This window comes from Eschscholzia californica, unplaced genomic scaffold, assembly GCF_041429995.1.
Source record: "Eschscholzia californica isolate CP2 unplaced genomic scaffold, dmEscCali1.0.p SCAF_3, whole genome shotgun sequence".
NCBI lineage: Eukaryota > Viridiplantae > Streptophyta > Magnoliopsida > Ranunculales > Papaveraceae > Eschscholzia > Eschscholzia californica.
Genome location: NW_028238420.1, coordinates 21,457,253 through 21,475,923, shown reverse-complemented (window position 1 = coordinate 21,475,923; position 18,671 = coordinate 21,457,253). Strand labels below are relative to the sequence as shown.

The 18,671-nt window shown below is 36.9% G+C and overlaps 2 protein-coding genes and 1 long non-coding RNA gene across 4 annotated transcripts; 2 read left to right on the top strand and 1 right to left on the bottom strand.

Moving 5' to 3' along the window:
- Window positions 1-9,680: 9,680 nt before the first annotated feature.
- On the bottom strand, window positions 9,681-11,771 carry LOC147549009 (putative methyltransferase At1g29790). Its single transcript, XM_086670912.1, has one exon. It carries the CDS (start codon window positions 11,722-11,724, stop codon window positions 10,318-10,320), a length of 1,407 nt encoding a protein of 468 aa, XP_086527038.1. The 5' UTR covers window positions 11,725-11,771; the 3' UTR covers window positions 9,681-10,317.
- A 687-nt stretch (window positions 11,772-12,458) lies between these two features.
- LOC147549008 (uncharacterized) lies at window positions 12,459-13,482 on the top strand. The gene is made up of 3 exons (XR_015238578.1): window positions 12,459-12,574; window positions 12,758-12,880; window positions 13,395-13,482. It is a non-coding gene; the product is annotated as an uncharacterized LOC147549008 (long non-coding RNA).
- Window positions 13,483-13,663: 181 nt separating this feature from the next.
- LOC147549007 (uncharacterized) lies at window positions 13,664-17,819 on the top strand. 2 transcript variants are annotated; one of them, XR_015238577.1, is made up of 6 exons: window positions 13,791-14,209; window positions 14,294-14,431; window positions 14,634-15,381; window positions 15,639-16,313; window positions 16,897-16,961; window positions 17,042-17,819. XR_015238577.1 is itself a non-coding variant. In XM_086671725.1 (3 exons), exons 1-3 carry the CDS (start codon window positions 14,141-14,143, stop codon window positions 14,964-14,966), a joined length of 540 nt encoding a protein of 179 aa, XP_086527851.1. In that variant the 5' UTR covers window positions 13,664-14,140; the 3' UTR covers window positions 14,967-15,542. The 2 variants fall into 2 exon arrangements, 1 of the variants encoding a protein (XP_086527851.1); XM_086671725.1 differs by lacking the exons at window positions 15,639-16,313; window positions 16,897-16,961; window positions 17,042-17,819 and having other exon boundaries at window positions 13,664-14,209; window positions 14,634-15,542.
- Window positions 17,820-18,671: the final 852 nt, after the last annotated feature.

Genomic DNA, 18,671 nt, shown 5'->3' with positions numbered 1-18,671 from the left:
TAGTCGGCCAGGAAAGTCCATCCCTTGACTTGGCCCAAGCGCCTGGCCCGCCCACTTTGGTTATTACCATTTCAATCCTCACCTTAAGGAGTTCATGTAGTCGGCCAGGAAAGTCCCATCCCTTGACTTGGCCCAAGCGCCTGGCCCGCCCACTTTGGTTATTACCAGTCGGCACCTTGCTGAACCTCTTTATGCATCTCTTGGCCGGTCTTCTACCGTGTCTTAAGCACCATTCCCACTAGTCATTTCTTTCGATCAAGGTGATGTCTTTATGTATAATGTGTTGTATGATTTTGTTGTAGTTAGCCTTGGATCAACCAATTAAGCCGCAGATTGTAGTCGGTTTCTAAATAAATAAATTGATTCCCAAAAATTACCAAACTTTATGATCATTATCATTTCCTACTGGCCAGATTGATCGCATTGTCATCTTGATCGAAGGGTACCTCCTTCACCCTAAAGACTTCTCTAGCTTAGGAACACTAAAATAAGTTACTTTTTTGCTTATTAAAGTAGAAAAGTAAAAAAGTTAGTTTGTAACGTAAATATGACCGACTTTACTTAAGTTAAGTTTAACTTTTTTTTTAAAGTAAATCTTTTTTGCTTTTGACTTGAAAGCAAAGTAACTTTTGTTGGAGGGAAAAATAACTTGACTATTTTCGCTGAAAATAAAAAGAGGGAACCACGCCCTTTTTTGGGAGGGAATCCCACGTCTTTTTTTAGGGACAAATTTTAACCCATTTTCTAGGGTTCTCCGTAGTTTTCTCTTTTCCCCACAAATTGGCTGCTCATCCATTACTTTTCTCCTTCTTCTTTTATTTTTTTTACATAAAAAACAGGTAATCTGCGTCTCCCTTCTTTTACATGTACTTCTTCTCAATAACTCTTTTTCATTTTCTTTTACTTTGTCATGTTCTTGATTGATGAAGTCTAGGTCACCAAAGTTTATTTTCACTATTAAGAAATGTAAAACGATTACCTATGAAAATAACCCTTTAATTACTAAAATCCAATCACTTATTACTCTCTAAGAAAATGCCATTAGAACCTTGGAAGTAGCTTCCCCATCATCATCTCTCTCTCACCCACCACTGTTAATTTTTACTAGTTATGAGTATATATCAAGTTTTAATATAATGATCATTGCTATCATTGTTCACATCTCTTGTTTTACTAAATAGGTATTAGATATTTTGCATCGCAACATATAATTGGGCTTGTTCTTTGAATCTAGTTTTGTGTATTCTAATTTATTATGATGGATGAAAGAGTATGTCATAAAATGGTGCATTTTGTTGAATCTCTACATAGATGGTGGGCTCTCAGTACTTTTTTCTTGGCTGGTTTGGTTTCCCTATTAGGTTTAGATTTTTCTCCATAAAATTAGTTTTGATTGCTTGTAAATTTACTTTTAATAATATTACCAACTAATTTATCAATTTATACTTTAGCTAACTTTCAATCAGTCTGCATTGCGTCTTTATGAAGCTGCAATTGCAACTAATGCCTCTTGGTCCCAAGTAAACGAGGCATATTTTATAGATTTGATGGCCGAAAACGGAAGCAGGGAGAACGAAAGTCGAAATTCGAGGCATATAGAAACAACTCAGAAAGGACGAAGAGAAATGTGTGCAATGAGAGATATGATACGCCACAATATTTGTTATGACAAAAGAAAGTAATTAATCTAAGAAAAACAATGGGAATAAAGAACAATCACACATAACACAAGAGATTTACATAGTTCGGTTGGTGAGACCTACTCCGCGACGACAATGACAACATGATTTCCACTATGATAAGTAAACAAGTTACACAAGAGATTCGTGAGAATTCAACACAGATATCTCCTAGGGTTTTAGTTTATATAGACACTAAAACCCTAATCCCACCGCCTCACCGACTCTCTCTTTTTAAATTCGAAATACACATGGATACACTAACACTAATAACCGTTATAAGCCCTGCTCCGCATTTCATCTTTGTCTTAGAGATCAGCTCTGCCTCAGAGTCTTACTTCACATACGAGCTCTGCCTCGGTAATCAGGCCTACTAACAGGTCCAAAATTTCGCGCCGAAACCTTCGGTTTCGACAGACAATTACCATTGCCTTTTAAGCAGGTCGGTGGGGTCGTTGATGATCACAAGTGAGAAACTTAAGTATGTCAAACATATGAATCAAACCAATAAACACAAAAACATGCAAAGAGTCTCCTCACTAATAGTTTCATACTCAAGTGCAAGTGTCCCATCATCATGAGTATCATCCAAGGCTAAAGTTACAAAACCTTGTTTCCTATCATAGCACATTTCGCCTCGACTTTAGCCTCACGGTCACACGCTCTTAAACATGAAATCACTCAAAATCGAATTGTAATGGTTCACTCTCATGTGTGAGCATGGAATAAAGTAAACTCAACACATGCAAAATTAAATGAGAATATCAAGTTCTAAAACGAAATGATCTCTTAGGAATGGAAACAACCACTAACGGAATGGGGAAGCTCACTCACCCTTCTCACCCACTCTACCCTCCAATAGCGCCTCCTAAAGGTAAACGGATACAAGTGATGGAATGGAAGATGATGAAATCCCGAGAATGTCGACGCCTTTAATGATAAAAGAACACTCAAACAACCTTTAAACTTGACTTATTGCATTGAATACTTTATTTTCATAACACTTACACAAACACAAAATAACAATATAAACAAACTTTCTTTCTTTTTTTTCTTTTTCTTCTTTTTTCTTTCTTTTCTTTTCTCTTTTTCTTTTTTCCTTTTTTTCTTTTCTTCACTTTTTCACTTTCTTTCCTTTTCTTTTCTTTTTTACACACATACCCAAACACCAAAACAAAAATACAACTAGTATTCTCAACAAATCACCTTTACTTTCACATTTTGCTTTCACATCTTTTTTTTTTTTTTTACTTTTCATGCCTTCATTCTCGAGAGTAGTATGATGAATGGATGGTGGAGTATCCGTTTCTCTAAAGTTGACACCATTATCGGGTTTCATGGACTACAAGAGTAAGGTTTATTCGCTATCCTGATGTCACTCCTAGTGGCTAAGGAAGTTGAGCTCATGAGATCGTCTAAGCTCTATTGAAAGTTGCGAAGTTGAGTAGCTCTTCATTCTACTCGGAGTTAGCGCGGAAGAGTACACTCAAAAGCAATGAAAAGGCTCAGATATCTCACATGGGTTTAAGTCTCCACTAATGACTATTTTAGGTCACTTAGAAGTGTTCCTTCTTCCTTAAGATGATACTCACATGATAACACACGAACACTGAAGGACTTAACATTCATGAAGGGACTAAGAGCATGCATAAGATTTATCAAGAAAGAACCACATGTATCAACATACTTAAAAATACCACTAGAGTCATACCAAATCTACCCAAAAATTTTCAAATTTGGTCAATTTGTTGAACCCTCTTGCCTTTTGAAATCTAAGGTCATGATGTCATGCGACCAAAAGTCGTATCCCCATCCCCAAACTTAAAACTAACATTGTCCTCAATGTTCTAAGCATATGTTCACTAAAATATAAGAGGTACAATAAGTTAAACAGAAGAGCGGAAGGATATTACCATAGCCGAAGGAGATAAAAGGTAATACTACCAAGACTTATGTATTCGAGTTCCAAGTTGATGATAAGCCCATCGCCATCCCCAAACTTGGAACGAACCACGTCCCAAAAGTATACAAATTGAGAAACACTCCTAACACATCAATAAATAGAATAAGAATGAAGCATAAACATGACCATATAAAAATGACCACTCACGCAGGATCACTCGATTGCATCAAGCTATGCAACTAGCCTTTGAGTCTCTCGTATGCACGAGAGCACGAGTTTTGTCTCGTGGAGGGTTTCCAGAGATGATACCCACAAACATCAAATCCCATCTTAATGGTTCAACGATCATAAAGCAAAAGACGAAAGATTTGGGGGTCTATCCATAAGAAAGTTTTAACCGGTAAGAACCGTCGCACAACAATGTAATGGCATGGGTATATAAGTGAGACGACAAAAAATAAGAGGTAATCCCCAAACTTGGATGATGACAAGGCAACAAAGTTTGATATAATAACAGAGGGGGCATGCATTTCACCAAAATGATCTACAAAGGTCCCAGGAATCAAACTAGTCATGTTGTTATGGTCCTCCTAGGCATTAATTGTATTGTCCCTTTGAACTACCGGTGCAAGCATATATATATCACAGGTAGAGAATAATTGTTGAGAGAATGAGGGTTTAGGTCTATCAACTGGTTTAGACTCAGATTTCGACTTTAAAACCTCGTTATGCCCACCACCATTCTTAAAAGTCGCACGATCCTCGGGTATGTCTACCGTCATGGGAGTATCCATGCTAATCATTTCATCACTTTTTAGAATGGAGTTGGACTTAACATTAGCACTAGGTGTATTACCTTCACCTATACCCTTGGGATTTGTTGGAGTTTGGGGTTGTAAAATCCCTTTCTCGATGTCTTTCAATTTTTCCTCCAACTCTTTAAGGACATGCAAAGTATTTTGGCTAATCTGAGTTTCTGCCTCATAAAATGATTTCGAAACATCTTCAAGAGTCCTCTCATAATGAGACGCATAAGTGAAACCGACTAAGGGCTCTTGAAGATTCTCATAATCATTTGTAAAGGCATCACTCCTCGAACCTACGGGCTTCCCATGAATGTCTACACCATTTGTGCATCCTAGTGAGACCCCTCGAGAATGAGAAATCACGGAACATTCACCCGCTAGGTGTTCTTTACTTGCACAAATGCTACAAACAATATCAATAACTAAATCATCATCATGCACATCTATACATTCTTTTCGAGCCATGTAGGCAATTTTATCTTCTACTTCCCCATTCTCCTTTAAAAAGCATATGCCTCCTTTTGAGTAATGGTTTCCTTCGGCTATATCTCCGTCAGTCTTAACGGGTGTGTCCTAATCTTGGGCCTTCTCCGCTAAGAGGTCGAGATACTCCCAAGCCTCATTAGGACTTTTACTCATAAACTCTCCGTTGCACATTACTTCCACGAAGTGTTTCATTTTGGAGGTCAAGCCATCGTAAAAGAACCCGATGACCCTCCATATTTCATAGTTATGATGTGGACATGCGAGAAGGAGGTCTTTAAATCTCTCCCAACACCCAAAGAAGGTCTCCTCTTTGTGTTGCTCAAAATTCATAATTTTTCTTCTTAAGGTGTTGGTTCGATGGATTGGGAAAAACTTTTTCAAAAACGCCCTAGTCATCTCATCCCAACTTCTTATAGTACTAGGCCTTAGAGAATGAAACCATATTTTCGACTTTTCTTTTAATGATAATGGAAATAATTTGAGCTTAGCGACTTCCTCAAGTACTTCATTGATTGGGAGTATCGAGCAAATCTCATCGAACTCTCTCAAATGAAAATATGGATCTTCATTCTCTAGGCCTCGAAATATAGGAAGTAATGGAATAATCTCAGGGTCTATGTCTAAACTACACTCATAAATCGGAAATATGATGCATGAAGGTATGCTAGCCATATTAGGTTCAAGGTAGTCTCTAAGACTTCTAAGTGGTCGATGAACCTTATACCCATCATTCCAACTATCATTCCCATAAACATCCATTGAAGCACAATTAAAGCAAAATGCAAGCAATCACAAGTGTTCAATTCAACTACTACTATCAATAATAGACAAGATACAAATGCACTTAAGCCGCTCAAATAGGTAAAGGTTAGGGAATGATACTAAAGGTGGCGTTTGTTACCACAATTGGATCCTCTTCCCTTTTCTTGTCTCTACATTTTTATCCCAAACTTGTTTGCTTTCGTCCTTTAAAGCTCCTTGGCTGAGTACCGCAAAGAAAACAAGAATTAAAAGAAGCTAAAAGAAACAAAGAAAATAAACGTCCAAGTAAGCAAATAACACTAAACTAATGAACAAAACACGTAAACGATATATAAACTACTAAACCTATCCCCGGCAGCGGCGCCAAAAACTTGATGCTCCCGAAAAGGTTGCACACCCAAGCGGAGGTATCAAGTAGTAATCCGGCAAAGCCGGGATCGATCCAAGGATAGGAAGGCAATTTGGATATCGAAGGGTCTTATCCCTCGGTCTAGATATTACAAGCTAACTTAGACTAAAAAGGAAAGCAACAAAGATAAATAGGGGTTTTGGTCGAAAGAGTAACAAAAGAAGAAAACGAGTAAAACTAAACTAAACAATCAAAGTGAACGGGCGAGGGAGATTCGAGATAAGTGTCTGAGGAACTAGAGTCAGGGGACAAGAGTCGGGAGACAAATAAGTGACGGAGGTGTCGAAGTCCGGGAATCTATAATGATAAATCTACGACTATGTGTAGTCTGATCTAATGGATTGATGTAAATCTAGTCTCGATTCCTAAGGTGAACATTCATAAGCACTCCGTATGTTCGGAGAGAATACTTAGTCAAACAAACTTCCTAAACGATTAAAACCGAATCATCGAAAATGTCGTCTAGTCGCCTAACTATGTGAAGTGCATGACAAGACACATGAAATTTGAATCTAAACTACGATCGATATCGATCACTTTGCCTAATCGATTAACTATGCGAAGTATTTGATAAGACACATGAAAAACGATTGAAACAAGTAATCAAAATAAGAGAACATCAATTTATTATCAAACCATTAAATCATCACAAACATAGTCATAAAATTCATCACATTTCATCCCATAATCGACACACTTGATTTAGCTAAACATGATGAATAAGTAATAAATGAAAAGGAAATGACAAGAGAATCCCCCTTTCCGATGTGGTTCGAGGCTAAGATCGTCGGAAAAAGTGAGTAGTTAAGGTGCAGCCGATCTCCCCTTAGCAAAAATCAGGATTCCCTTTAGTAATCAGCATCATCTTCTTCATTTAGACAAATCCACCATTAAAGCTTCACCAAGCTTTCTCTCTCTAGAAATTCTTAGCCCAAAATCAAATCAAACACAAGGGAAAGCAAGGTATAGATGAGGGAAACAAAAGCCCTAACTTTTCCACTCAAGAAAATGGTCGGAAAAGGTAGAAAAGTTCGACCAAAGAGAGTGACAAATTCGGCCAAAACCCTAGCCCGACCAAGTGCTATGCCGTCCAAGCTGCTCTGATCCGTCCCGTGAAGAAGCTATGCACGTCCCGTGTGTTGTTCCATGAATACCCGAGCAGTCCGAGCTGCCTATACAAAATCCCGAGCTGCTCCAATGGAGCTCGGGATTTTGCCTTGTTGCTGCTCGGGGTACCTCCCTCCCGAGCTCTGTCCGTGCCCGTCTAGCTTGGCTTGGACGGCCAAGCTATGGCCGGCACCACTTCCTCTCTTTACTCTCCTTCCTTTCCCCCCTTTCAATCCCAAAACCTAGAGCTTTTTTATGAAGAACACCTCAAGAACCCTAGCCTCCCCTTTCTCCCCCCCCAAATCAGACTTAGAAAAAGGATAGAAGATGAACCTCTTAATGAGACAAGCCCAACAACACCACAAAGAGGTGCCTTTAAGATCTCTTCTTCTTTTCTTTTCTTAAGCTATGGGTTTGTTTCATTAGAACTAAGGAGGTGCTCCTAAATTCTTCCTTGTTATCTGTTCTTTTAGTTGCTTCTTGAACTTGGGCTTGGACTTTGACTTTCATATAAAACCCAAGGGGTGCCTTCATAGAATCCTTGTTTCAAAATCAAACCTCGAGTTCTTTCATTCACAACTTTCCCGTCCGAACTCCGAATTGACTTCCGCTTTCACCGTCGGACTCGTCATTGACTTGACTTGTTGTTTGACTTCTGATTTTGACCAAAATACCCCTGGTGTTCTTTTCTTCCTTTTTTCCGCATGAGATGAAAATGTGATAATTCGCTATTTTTATCCCGAATCAAACGTCAAATCCCAAATAAACTTCCTAGCAATAAAAACACATAAATAATTAGAAATGAAACTCGAAAGGAACTAACTCATCAAAGTTAAGTGACTAAATGTGGCATTTTCACGCACATCAGTCGTAAACCGGATTAGATATCAACCCATATTCAAGACACTTTCAACAGTATGACTGTACATTATCAGTTTCCTTCATAGATGGAACTATGATTATATCTTATTTTTATTAAAAAGTTATTTCAATTTTATTTCTCATCAAGTTGATATCCTTACTTTTTGGAATGTGAATTAGTCGTATTATAGAGTGACTCAATTTCGTAGAGAACATAAAAGAAATAAAAAGATGTCAAAGAAAAAATAGAAAAGCAATAAATTATTAATATTACTAAACTAACTGTTTCACATGTAAGCAATTGTCTTGCCAAACTAACTTTATGTTATTTTCTAGTTTTTAAAAGTTATAGAACTTTTACTACAGGCAAAATAACTTTTACTTCAAGCGAACCTTAATAGATTGTCTCAAGATCTATCAAGTCAACTAGATTTCTCCATGTATATAATTAATGGTGACAACTAGAGGCATAGGCAAGTAACATATAACAAACAAACACAAGTGTTATGGTAAGTTGGTGTCTATCCAGGAAAATCAGAACCATCACCCGAACCCTCCCATAACCTACGTTGCATGTAGATGGGGTCCACAAGGCTATCCTTGTGTTAGCATCGACTTCATACGCTCCATACCTAGATCATACCTCAGTACGCCTTACCATGCAGACCCGTTGATCATCGCACCAAATATTCGGTAGAGAGAGTCGAACCAACCACCAAACTCATCAACTTCCCACCAACTCACCTCATCACCACATCACACATACAAACAAATCATCATATGATACAAGATGACTTTCATGCTTAACAATAACATATAATGGGTTTATTAGTTTAACAGGAATCAACAAATAAATCATGCATAGTGTAACCAAAATATCATCGAATAATCTTTATGCTATTGCTGAATTTTAATCATCAAAACACTTACGTTTATACCCTAAATCATGTTATAAACTAGTGGCAATTTACTGAAGATCGATTGTTCCTTATAGTGCTACGATTTGGCGTGGTGTGTATAATATAGTGGCAATTTACTGTGAAGATCGAGTCATTTGTAGTTAGCAATAACAAATCACTCCTGTTCTGGCATTTGGAATGATGTGATTGGATACCACTGAATTTTGGCGTTTCCATTTTTTGCGACGGCAACTAACAAAGATACTGTTGATAACTAGTCTTGTACTGTGGAGGATGGAATTGTGAGTCGCAACGTCAAGTTTAGACGCAATTACAGTGAGAACACTTTAATTTTTTGAGTTTGGTGTTAATTGAAATTTAATTTCTTTTTCTTTCCTTTTGATGTCTCAATAATTGAAATTTATTCCAAGTGGAACTTTTACCAACAGGCACCACAACAGGAAATTGCACCGAAAGTCTAATTTTAAGTTTTTTTAAGTCAAAAATCCAACATAAGTATTTTGTTTGATTAAAAATTCATATATTTGTACTTGTTCAGTCAAAAGCTCAATATTTGGAACCCTTTTACAAGCACTTGCAACCTTTTTGCAAGCAGTTGCAATCTTTTTCCAACCTGTTACAACCCTCTTGCAAATAGTTGCAAACTTCTTGCAATCAGTCAAATGAAAATAAAGGGAGCCAAAGACAAAAAAACCGATTGATCAGTTTTTTGTAGAACAAAATGATTTATAAGAAGTTCTGACCAAATTTCTTCAAACCCTGAGCATCTGATTCAAACTAAACTTTCCACAAAGATTTTAACTGGAACAGGTCGCCACAATGCAAAAAAATTAAAGAGGATGAGGATTCAGTGAAGAACTTAAAGCTGCTTTAAGAGAAAAAGAAAGAAAAGGTACGTCTAAAGGAGTTACTCTACAAGATAAAATTAGTACGACCAATTTGTTACCGTTTGAAATGCATCTGCAAGCTTCAGTTTCTTCAAAGGGAGATGCTAGAGTTACAAAGGATTTTTACAAAAAAAAGTTCGCAGTTGATGTGGCGGTTGTGATATTCATCTCTCAACGGCCTAGATTTGGTCAAAGTTTCAAACCACAACCGCCACATTAGCTGGGAACTTTTTTCCTGTCAAAATCTTTTGTAACTTTGTCATTTCCCTTTTTCAAATCCTCTATTACTGTATCGGTAGCAATGTAGCATAATTCAAACTTATAAACGACGAATTACATCTCTGAAATGATCTCTTTAAACTGGGTGCCACAATGCTTCTGAATTACAAAAATATTTCATGAACAATCATACTGATTTCAAAAATTGTTCTCTAAAAGACTGATATTTTTAGACATGCTTAGGGGCCACATCAACCTTTGTCTCTTTAAGGGCAGTTCTAATCTCTCAGTGGCTTTTCAAGAACAGCAGATAAGAAGAGCTCACCCCTTGTTTTATCAGTCTTTGGAACTAATCTCCATAATAGCTTCTTGTATCCTAATTTACTAATTGTTTCTAAGTACAACTTCATGTCTTCCTCACTACAAAAGAATCGATCGATCCACAGAATCCCTTTGGGACGAAGAACACGATCCCAGTCAAACAAGACATACTCGAGCACTTCTAATCCTATCCATCCATCTAAAAACAAAGTAGAATGAACAATATCTAGTGTATTATCGAAAAATGGCAATCTCGAGCCTATTGAAACATAAAGAGGAAGAAGTCCTCTCAAGGCAATTACCTCATTAAAAGGAGCGCCTAAGTTCATTGTAGCAGTTGCGATCGTTATGTTTCTCTCTCGCATGATCGCTGCAAACGTACCTGTTGTAGGACTAAAGTCCAATCCTATTCGAATCTCTCCTGATTTCAACTTGAGAACTTGATCAATAGTGAACTCAGCTGAAATTGACTCATTTGCAGAAATTTCCCAACCTCTTATATTGAAATCAAAGCAATCTGCACATTTGAAGAAGCCTCTATGACCTACTGTTTTGTTCGAAATCAAACACGAGTAGTCTTTGCATTTATAGTGAGTCCATAATATATTAGAATCACTAGGCAAGCTCCATAGGGAAGTTCTGGTAGGAAATGGCTTACTATACTTTTTAGGGGACATTGAAAAGCATCGCCTTCTAGGAAGTGGGTCACACCCACTTACCATAAGTTTCTGAGCAACGATCCAGTCATCCGGGCAAGTCCGATATAGCTTGTAGTTTAAGTAACGTTCAATATTTGATGCTGAAGTTACACATGAAAGTCCTACAGATGGATAAACTGCTTCTACTCCTAAGAAGTTTTTCTTTCCACCTTGTCTGTTAATTTTAGGTGAAGTGTAATTTTGAAGCTCCCTCGAATTGAAGATCCTTTCATGTAAAGATTGTTCTTCTTCCTGTTCGCCATCTTCATTTTCAGTGAAATCCACATCTAAGTTACTTGTTTCATTGAGAGAAACAGATGGGCGACTATATATATTTGATAAAATGTCTGTGAATCTGTCAAGAGAAACTGCGATGGAAAGTAACTGATCAGTGAATTTTGTTGGAGATATGCAATCTGGGTTTTCGGTTCTTAGCTGTTGTAACAGAGTTCCGAGTTGGGTTTGTAAATTGATGATCTGGTTGTGAAGAGAGTAAGGTATGACAATTTTATCATGGGTGGTTATAATGGAGGGGAAGCTATTGTAATAAGGGTAAAACACTTGGGAAGTAATGATTGTCACAGTGAAAATGGTGATGAGAAGAAGAGGATATAACATATTGGGATGAAGCCATCTCGATGGCCTACAAGTAGTTTCTTTCTGCATTTCTTCAATGCCTCTCTCTCCCTCTCTCTAGTTTCTTGTGAAACTGGCTGAACATCTGAGATGAGTTAATGTTCTCTTGGTTTTATTACTTGAAACTTGGGTATGGTTGAGATCTCGGTAGTTTGTAGTAATAAATTATTCCTATAGATTGGCGCTGATTTATAGGTTGAATAAACCATCTCTGATTTTAGGACTACTCCAAACTCTTGGTTTTAGTAGTATTAATAAACTTTGGTCTTCTCTTTTGTCAATATTTAACTTCTTGGACAGCAAAAGGAAGCTCAGTCTTCAAGGATTATTACATGAGGGAATGGGTGTAAGGCCCAAAATAAGGACCCAATCCAAAGTCGGCAAAAAATTTAAAGGAGGTCCTTTGTGTCAGATCCCAATTTGGACCAACCAAATACCCTTTTATTTTAACAAATTTACGATTCGTGTCACTCAAAAATTACGAATCATGCCACTCAAATTGCCTGGGAAACGCGAAAAAAATCTGAAAATTTCGGCTAGAAGTGACTGTTGCAGGTGGAGGCGTCCCATCCCCATCACTCTCTCTCTCCCACGCCTTTACTCCAGCAAAAAAATCTACCAAATCTACCAAACCGTTCCCTCTTCCTCAATTAACTTCAATCAACTCCCAAAAAACCACCATTCCCTCTACCAAAAAACCGTTCCCTCTCTCAAAAACCACCCGCCATTAAAGAACAGAAGCCGTAAAATCCCTCTAAAATCAGCCCTCTTTCACCTGATTTCAGTTCAAAAACAAAACCACAATCCTTTTTTATTGAAGAAGGGAGTTGCAAGAAGGAAACCCTAATTCCAACTGTGAAGTTTTTTGAAGAAATCAAAGGTAGGTTTTCTCTCTCTCTGTCTCTCTCACTCTATATCATGAACATAAGTTTTTGTTATTTTCTCTAGTAATTTTTCATTCAAAAAACCCTAATGTTCTAATTTTTTTCTCTCTCTATCTATCTCTATATCATGAACAACTAAGAGATTTCGTTACTGTGTGATATTACTTTGTTTTGGACAGATGGTAAAGCCTACTACATCAAAAAAATCAAGTAAGAAAGTATCGATTGATGAACCTCGGTCTAGCAGATCGAAAACTGTTCTTGAAGAACAAGTAAGTCGAAGAATGAGCCCTAGAAAAAAGGTATGTAACTGAAAACTTTAACTATTTTCTGTTTCATAAACTTATTCCTAGTACATAATAATATTTCCTGTACATTGATCTGTTTCATAAAGTTGTGTACTGGTATAACCAAATAGTTCCAGTAAACCAGTTGATTTCTTGTAGACTGGATGGTTTACCATCATTAAGTATTCTGTATGTAAGACACAGATAATTTCCCAAAAATTCAACTCTTTCTTATGTGAGTGGTTTGTAGTTGTTTTTATAAAATTGTATATTATACAAAGAGGAATTCGCAGAAAATTTTACTGTGTACTGGTACAACAAAATAGTTGCAGTAAACCAGACGATTTGTGGTACAACAAAATAGTTGCAGTAAACCAGTTGATTTCTGGTACAACAAAATAGTTGCAGTAAACCAGTTGATTTCTTGTACACTGAATGGTTACCATAGTTAAGTTTTCTTTATGAAACACACAGATGATTACCAGAAAATTCAACTCTTTCTAATGTCAGTGGTTTGTAATTTTTTCAGGTCTCACAAGATGATAGCTTAACGGTGGTGCCACAACCTAAAGGAAAGAGAAAAATGGCAAATGTAAAACCAGAAGGAAGGCCCAAAAAGAAGAAAAAACTAGCTGTACCTGAAGGTGGCTCTGCAAGTGGCTGGGTTGGCTCTCCAAGTGAGCCAAAAAATAGACCCGACAATTTGGCAACCAAGTTGTCAAAGGTGTACAAGATTTCTCTTAAGAATACATAGACGCAGTTGAAAGTTACATATCCAAAATTGACACGCAGGCAGAGGAAGTTGCTTGCAGAGTCTCCATTCAACAACTTGGTCAACGCGTTTATAAATGACAAGATTGGCACAGACAGCACAAGTCGACCAAACAACGCGATTTTTGAACTAATCTGCTTGTATTCCTCTTCGACAGAAACTTTCAACCTCGCTGGCAAAATATTAAAGGTGAAGCCTCAGGATATTTCTGTGATTCTTGGCATGCCATTGAGAGGGGAGGTAACAGAGGTTTTCCCAACCACCAAAGTACTCAAGAAACCACAATTAGATTTTTGTGAAAAGTACTTTGGAGAGGTGCCTCCAAAAGTGGCATGCATTAAAATAGCTAATGCACTGAGAAAAGCGGTTGGGGAAGAGGATGAGATGGATGCCATCAGGTTGATAATCATGTTTATTTTTGCGAATGTTTTATTTCCTTTAACAACAGGGTACTCGATTCCAACAATTCACAGTATAATTGGCCAGTGGTGGTGCACCAATACATGATAAACCACATGAATAAGCACCCGAACGACCCAATTAGAGCTTCAGGCTGCCTACTAATCCTGCCTGTGAGTATGTTTAAGTTTATTTCAATTATATCTTAGAATTGAAGTGCCTTGTTCAATTTACAAATGTGTTTGTCTTATTTAAAGCTATGGTTCTGTGAGCATACTCTCTGCTATGAAAGAGAGGAGAGGTATAAAGATGAAATCCCAAGGATTGTAAGGTGGTCTCTGTTGAAAATAAATGAAACGTTTGACGAGAAGCTAGCCAGTCTGACATCTGAACAGGTATAAAATAACATTTACATACCAGTAAACTTATGGGTTTAATGTAAACTAACTTATGTACTCTAAACTCATTGGTTTAGTGGGAAATTATTGGTTTACTTGGAACTTATTGGTTAACTGAAATGTTTTTTACTTTACATTAAGATATCCACTACACATGTTAATAAAAGAAAATAATTATACGATATTATTCCTCATTCAGGTAAGTGAAGCTTTTGTTTTCCTCCTCAACGAAGAAGAAACCAAGTTCTTGCAAACAATAGAGACCAAGTCCAACGTAAGTGACTTGATTCTTGAGATTGACCAACTTAAGCTAAGAAATGACCAGCTAAAGCAAGAAAATGAAAAGCTTAGGAAAGAAAATGAAGAACTTCAGGCAGAACTGGCAGAAGCTATTGAAGAGAGGGACGATGCATTCAAAGGATATTCAAATCTACTGGCAGAGGGAATGATTCCAGTAGCCACTTATGTTCGATCAGCGGAAGGCATTTTAGTGCCTGTAATGGAAATGAATACAGAGAAAGCACCAGTATAACAACAGGAGGCTCAGGAGAAAGTAAAGGAAAAGAGTAAAGAGAGTAAAAAAGTTTGAGGAAAGGAAGTTTCAGGAAAAGAAGTTGCAGGAAAGGAAGATGCAGGAAAGGGAGGAAAAGAAAAAGAGGAGAAAGATAAGGGAAAGGGTAAAGTGAGTAATGAGGAAAATTCCGACAGTGGAGAAGAAGATACGGATGATGAAGAAGGTGAGGAAGAAGAGGCTGAAGAAGATGATGGTGAAGAAGATGATGATGAAGAAGATGATGATAAGAACAGTGAGGAAGATGAGTCAGAAGGCAGTAAAGAAGAAAAGGAAGAAGAAGATGAAGAGAGTGAGGAAGAACAGGATGAAGATGAGGAGACAAAGGATGAAAAAAAGGACAAAAGCAAGGGTGCAAGCAAAGCTGCGAAAAAAGGCAAACTCTAATTTCAGATTAGGAATTTATTTTGGTTTAATCTAATATTGTTCTCTACATTTAGTATTGAGTTAGTTTCAAGTGTTTTTATTCTTATTCCAGAAATAGTAAACAATTGGCAGGTTTTAAGTATTAATTCACAAGGTTTTAGGGTATTGAAATTCTAATTAGCAGAATTAGATCCTCTATAAGAAACTTTTTCATTCACCGTAAATTATTATATGTCTCGGAAATGACTTAGTGTTGTTTACATGAAGTTATATCAGACAATAGCGAGGAAAGCGATGAAAGCAAGGAGAGGAAAGCGACGAGGGAGATGCTGAAAGTAACCAATGCAAACAATTATCTTAACCCACAATTTAGTACGTAACTTTACTAAATGGTCCTCAAAATCAAGTTTAATACTACACATGTAATTTATTTACAGATTATAATGTAAAGAGGATGGTGGATCCAAACGACGATTATCCTAGTTTTGATCTCAACATGGAACTCGAGACGCAAGTAATTGAGTGGACTCCACTAAAGAAGTCTCCCGTGCCGATTGAAGAAGATGAAGAGTGTACACCCGGGGCCCAAAAATTCGACTATATTGCTGAAATGGGAAGACAATCAGTGGAACAAGTGTCCGTAAACATGAGACAGTTTCAATCACCCCATGTAAGCCCTCCCAAAAGAGTAGCATCTAAAAAAGGGAAAGGGTCTTCGCCAGTACCAACATCACTTGTGAAAAGGATTAAGAATAATTCAAGGGTGAGGAGAAAAACGGAAAAAGGAACAAGTGAAGTCCCGGTTATTGATTTGGAGGCGATAAAACTGAAGAAAGAACCCCATGTGAAATTGAGTAACTGGAGAATAGGGGGGTTATGGCCATATGTGAAAGACACTGAAAAACCATTGATGGAAAAATTCATGAAAAATAGATGGACAAGGTATTATCTATTCCTTCAAAATATTTTTGGTTCATACTCCCTCCGTCCCATATTGAATGACCTAATTTCTATTTTGGATTGTCCCATTTTAGTGTCCTGTTTCTAAAAATAAAGAAAAGAACTTTTCGCTCTTTCCAACAATACCCATTACTATAAATTTAATGACAACTTTATTTAAAAGTAAATTCAACTTTTTCATTGTAAATTACAAAAGTTAATGAGGTTACAATTGGAAAAACCATGTTATTTTTTAAAGTCAAACTCCAATTAATGATGTTCCCTTAAAAAGTTGTGTTTTCAAAATAGGTCATTCTTTTTGGGACTGAGGGAGTAATTTTTTTTTACAGACAGAAAATTAGTGTGTGTTTGGTACACAGGAAGGTTCCGGGTAAACAGGTTTGTGGTTAGTAAACAAGACAGTTTCTAGTTAATTATCCTGAGTGACTAATGAATTCGACCTACTTTATCTTGTACAGCCTCGATATCTGTAACAAGGACCAGCATCACTGCCTAACAACAAAAGATTTAGACGAGCTAATGATGAATAGAGGCTGTGACTCTCAAATAATTGATTGGTTTGCAGACAACTTAATGTTGTCAGATACGAACATCGACCGTGAAGTGCTTTTCCTATCATCGTTGCTATTTGTAAGTTTCTTAGCCAATACTATAATAAATTTGAAGAGGATTTTGTGAATTCACTAGTAAACTAAAATGACACAATGCAGACAATGATAAGGCAGAAGCGCAGTGAAAGAACAATCAAAGTTAATTTAAAATATCGGATTAAGAAGCACTTCATCAAAGATCATACGGCAATGTTGTGCGTTCCACTTAATACACCATACAGTGATGACTCTTTCGAGGGCCATCACTGGACTTTGTTGGTGTATGATTTTGAGGAGAACGAATGGACGCACTTCAACTCTTTAATTCGTGACATCGACCTGGGAAACAGATGTAACTACAATGCAAAAGAATTGGCAAAAATCCTGGCAGCAACGATGATAAAGATGAAGTGCGGAAGGAAAAAAATTGACACAAAAATCCCATTTATAAAAGATGTTGAATGCCCCAACAAGGGGAAAGGTGAGCCCAGATTTTGGACCATTACAGTACTATGTTATTCCGTACATGAAACTAACTGTGTGTTCGTCTAATTTTAAAATCAAACAGTCCAGATTGTGGTCTCTACGTAATGATAAAGATGGAGGAAATATTTCTCGAAAGCATCAAGCATAATTACCCGACAAAGTGCTTCCGAAAGGAACAATATGAAGACAAAACACGGAGAAAGAGGGAAGAAATAACCTACCAAATTTTGGAGGAGTCAAAGGACGGATAGAGGAAGAGTATTGCAGAAGTAAACTAAAAATTTGAATATCTAAAAGTTTATGTGTTGTTTTGTTAAGTTTACTTAGGAACGGATTATATGGTAAAATATTAATGGTTTGTGACTTAGAACATTGACATGTTTATGCGGTCATTGATCATTGTTTTGTTAAGGTCATTAATCGAAGTACAAAAGTGTCTAACTACAACATAAGTTCGAATAAGAATTGGGTAGTACACAAATAATGTTCAAGCTATACAGGAAAATTCACTTCGCAAAAGTATGGAGTAAATAAGTTTGAATGAGAAAAAAATGGTCAGGCACAGGTTGGAAAACAAACCATAGGGCCAGTTCATTTACAAGCTTCCCGGAAACAGTTCAATGTCCAATACATTACTAAATTTACTAAAAACATAAATTGGAAACACAAAACATAGAGACAGTAAATTTACAAGCTTCTAGGAAACAGTTCAATGTCCAACACATTACCAGATTCACTGGAAACAAGATAGAATCCTGAAAAACATAGGTTGGTGGCACTAAATAACTAACTTATATGCCACATTATTTACACAAGAAAGGAAGAGCAGAATGTTAACAAAAACACAGTCATAGGTTTGAAAACGAAACATAGAGACAGTACATTTACAAGATTCCAGGAAACAGTTTAATGTCCAACACATTACTAAATTCACTGGAAACAAGATAGAATCCTGAAAACATAGGTTGGTGGCACTAAATAACTAACTTATGTGCCACATAAGTTACACAAAAAAAGAACATCAGAATGTTAACAAAAACTATGATAGATTACATACCTCCCTACGCACTTGGCTCTGATACCAATCTAGACAGGATCATGGAAGAAAGAAAGTTAATGGAAGAAGAAAGTTAGTGGAAGAAACCAATAGTTAGTGGAGGAAGTGAGTGGAGAAATATGGAAAGAGGAAAAGGATTTTATTCTTATTGTTCTTACAAGATTACAAGGTAGAAGAAAATTACAAGGTAGAAGAAAATTACAAGGT

Excerpts from the sequence above, each read along its gene's own strand:
- LOC147549009 (XM_086670912.1), bottom strand. The coding sequence starts at position 11,724 with ATGCAGAAAGAAACTACTTGTAGGCCATCGAGATGGCTTCATCCCAAT.
- LOC147549007 (XM_086671725.1), top strand. The coding sequence starts at position 14,141 with ATGATAAACCACATGAATAAGCACCCGAACGACCCAATTAGAGCTTCA. Across the intron at positions 14,210-14,293 it reads GCTGCCTACTAATCCTGCCT|CTATGGTTCTGTGAGCATAC; the intron begins GTGAGTATGTTT and ends TCTTATTTAAAG. Across the intron at positions 14,432-14,633 it reads CCAGTCTGACATCTGAACAG|GTAAGTGAAGCTTTTGTTTT; the intron begins GTATAAAATAAC and ends TTCCTCATTCAG.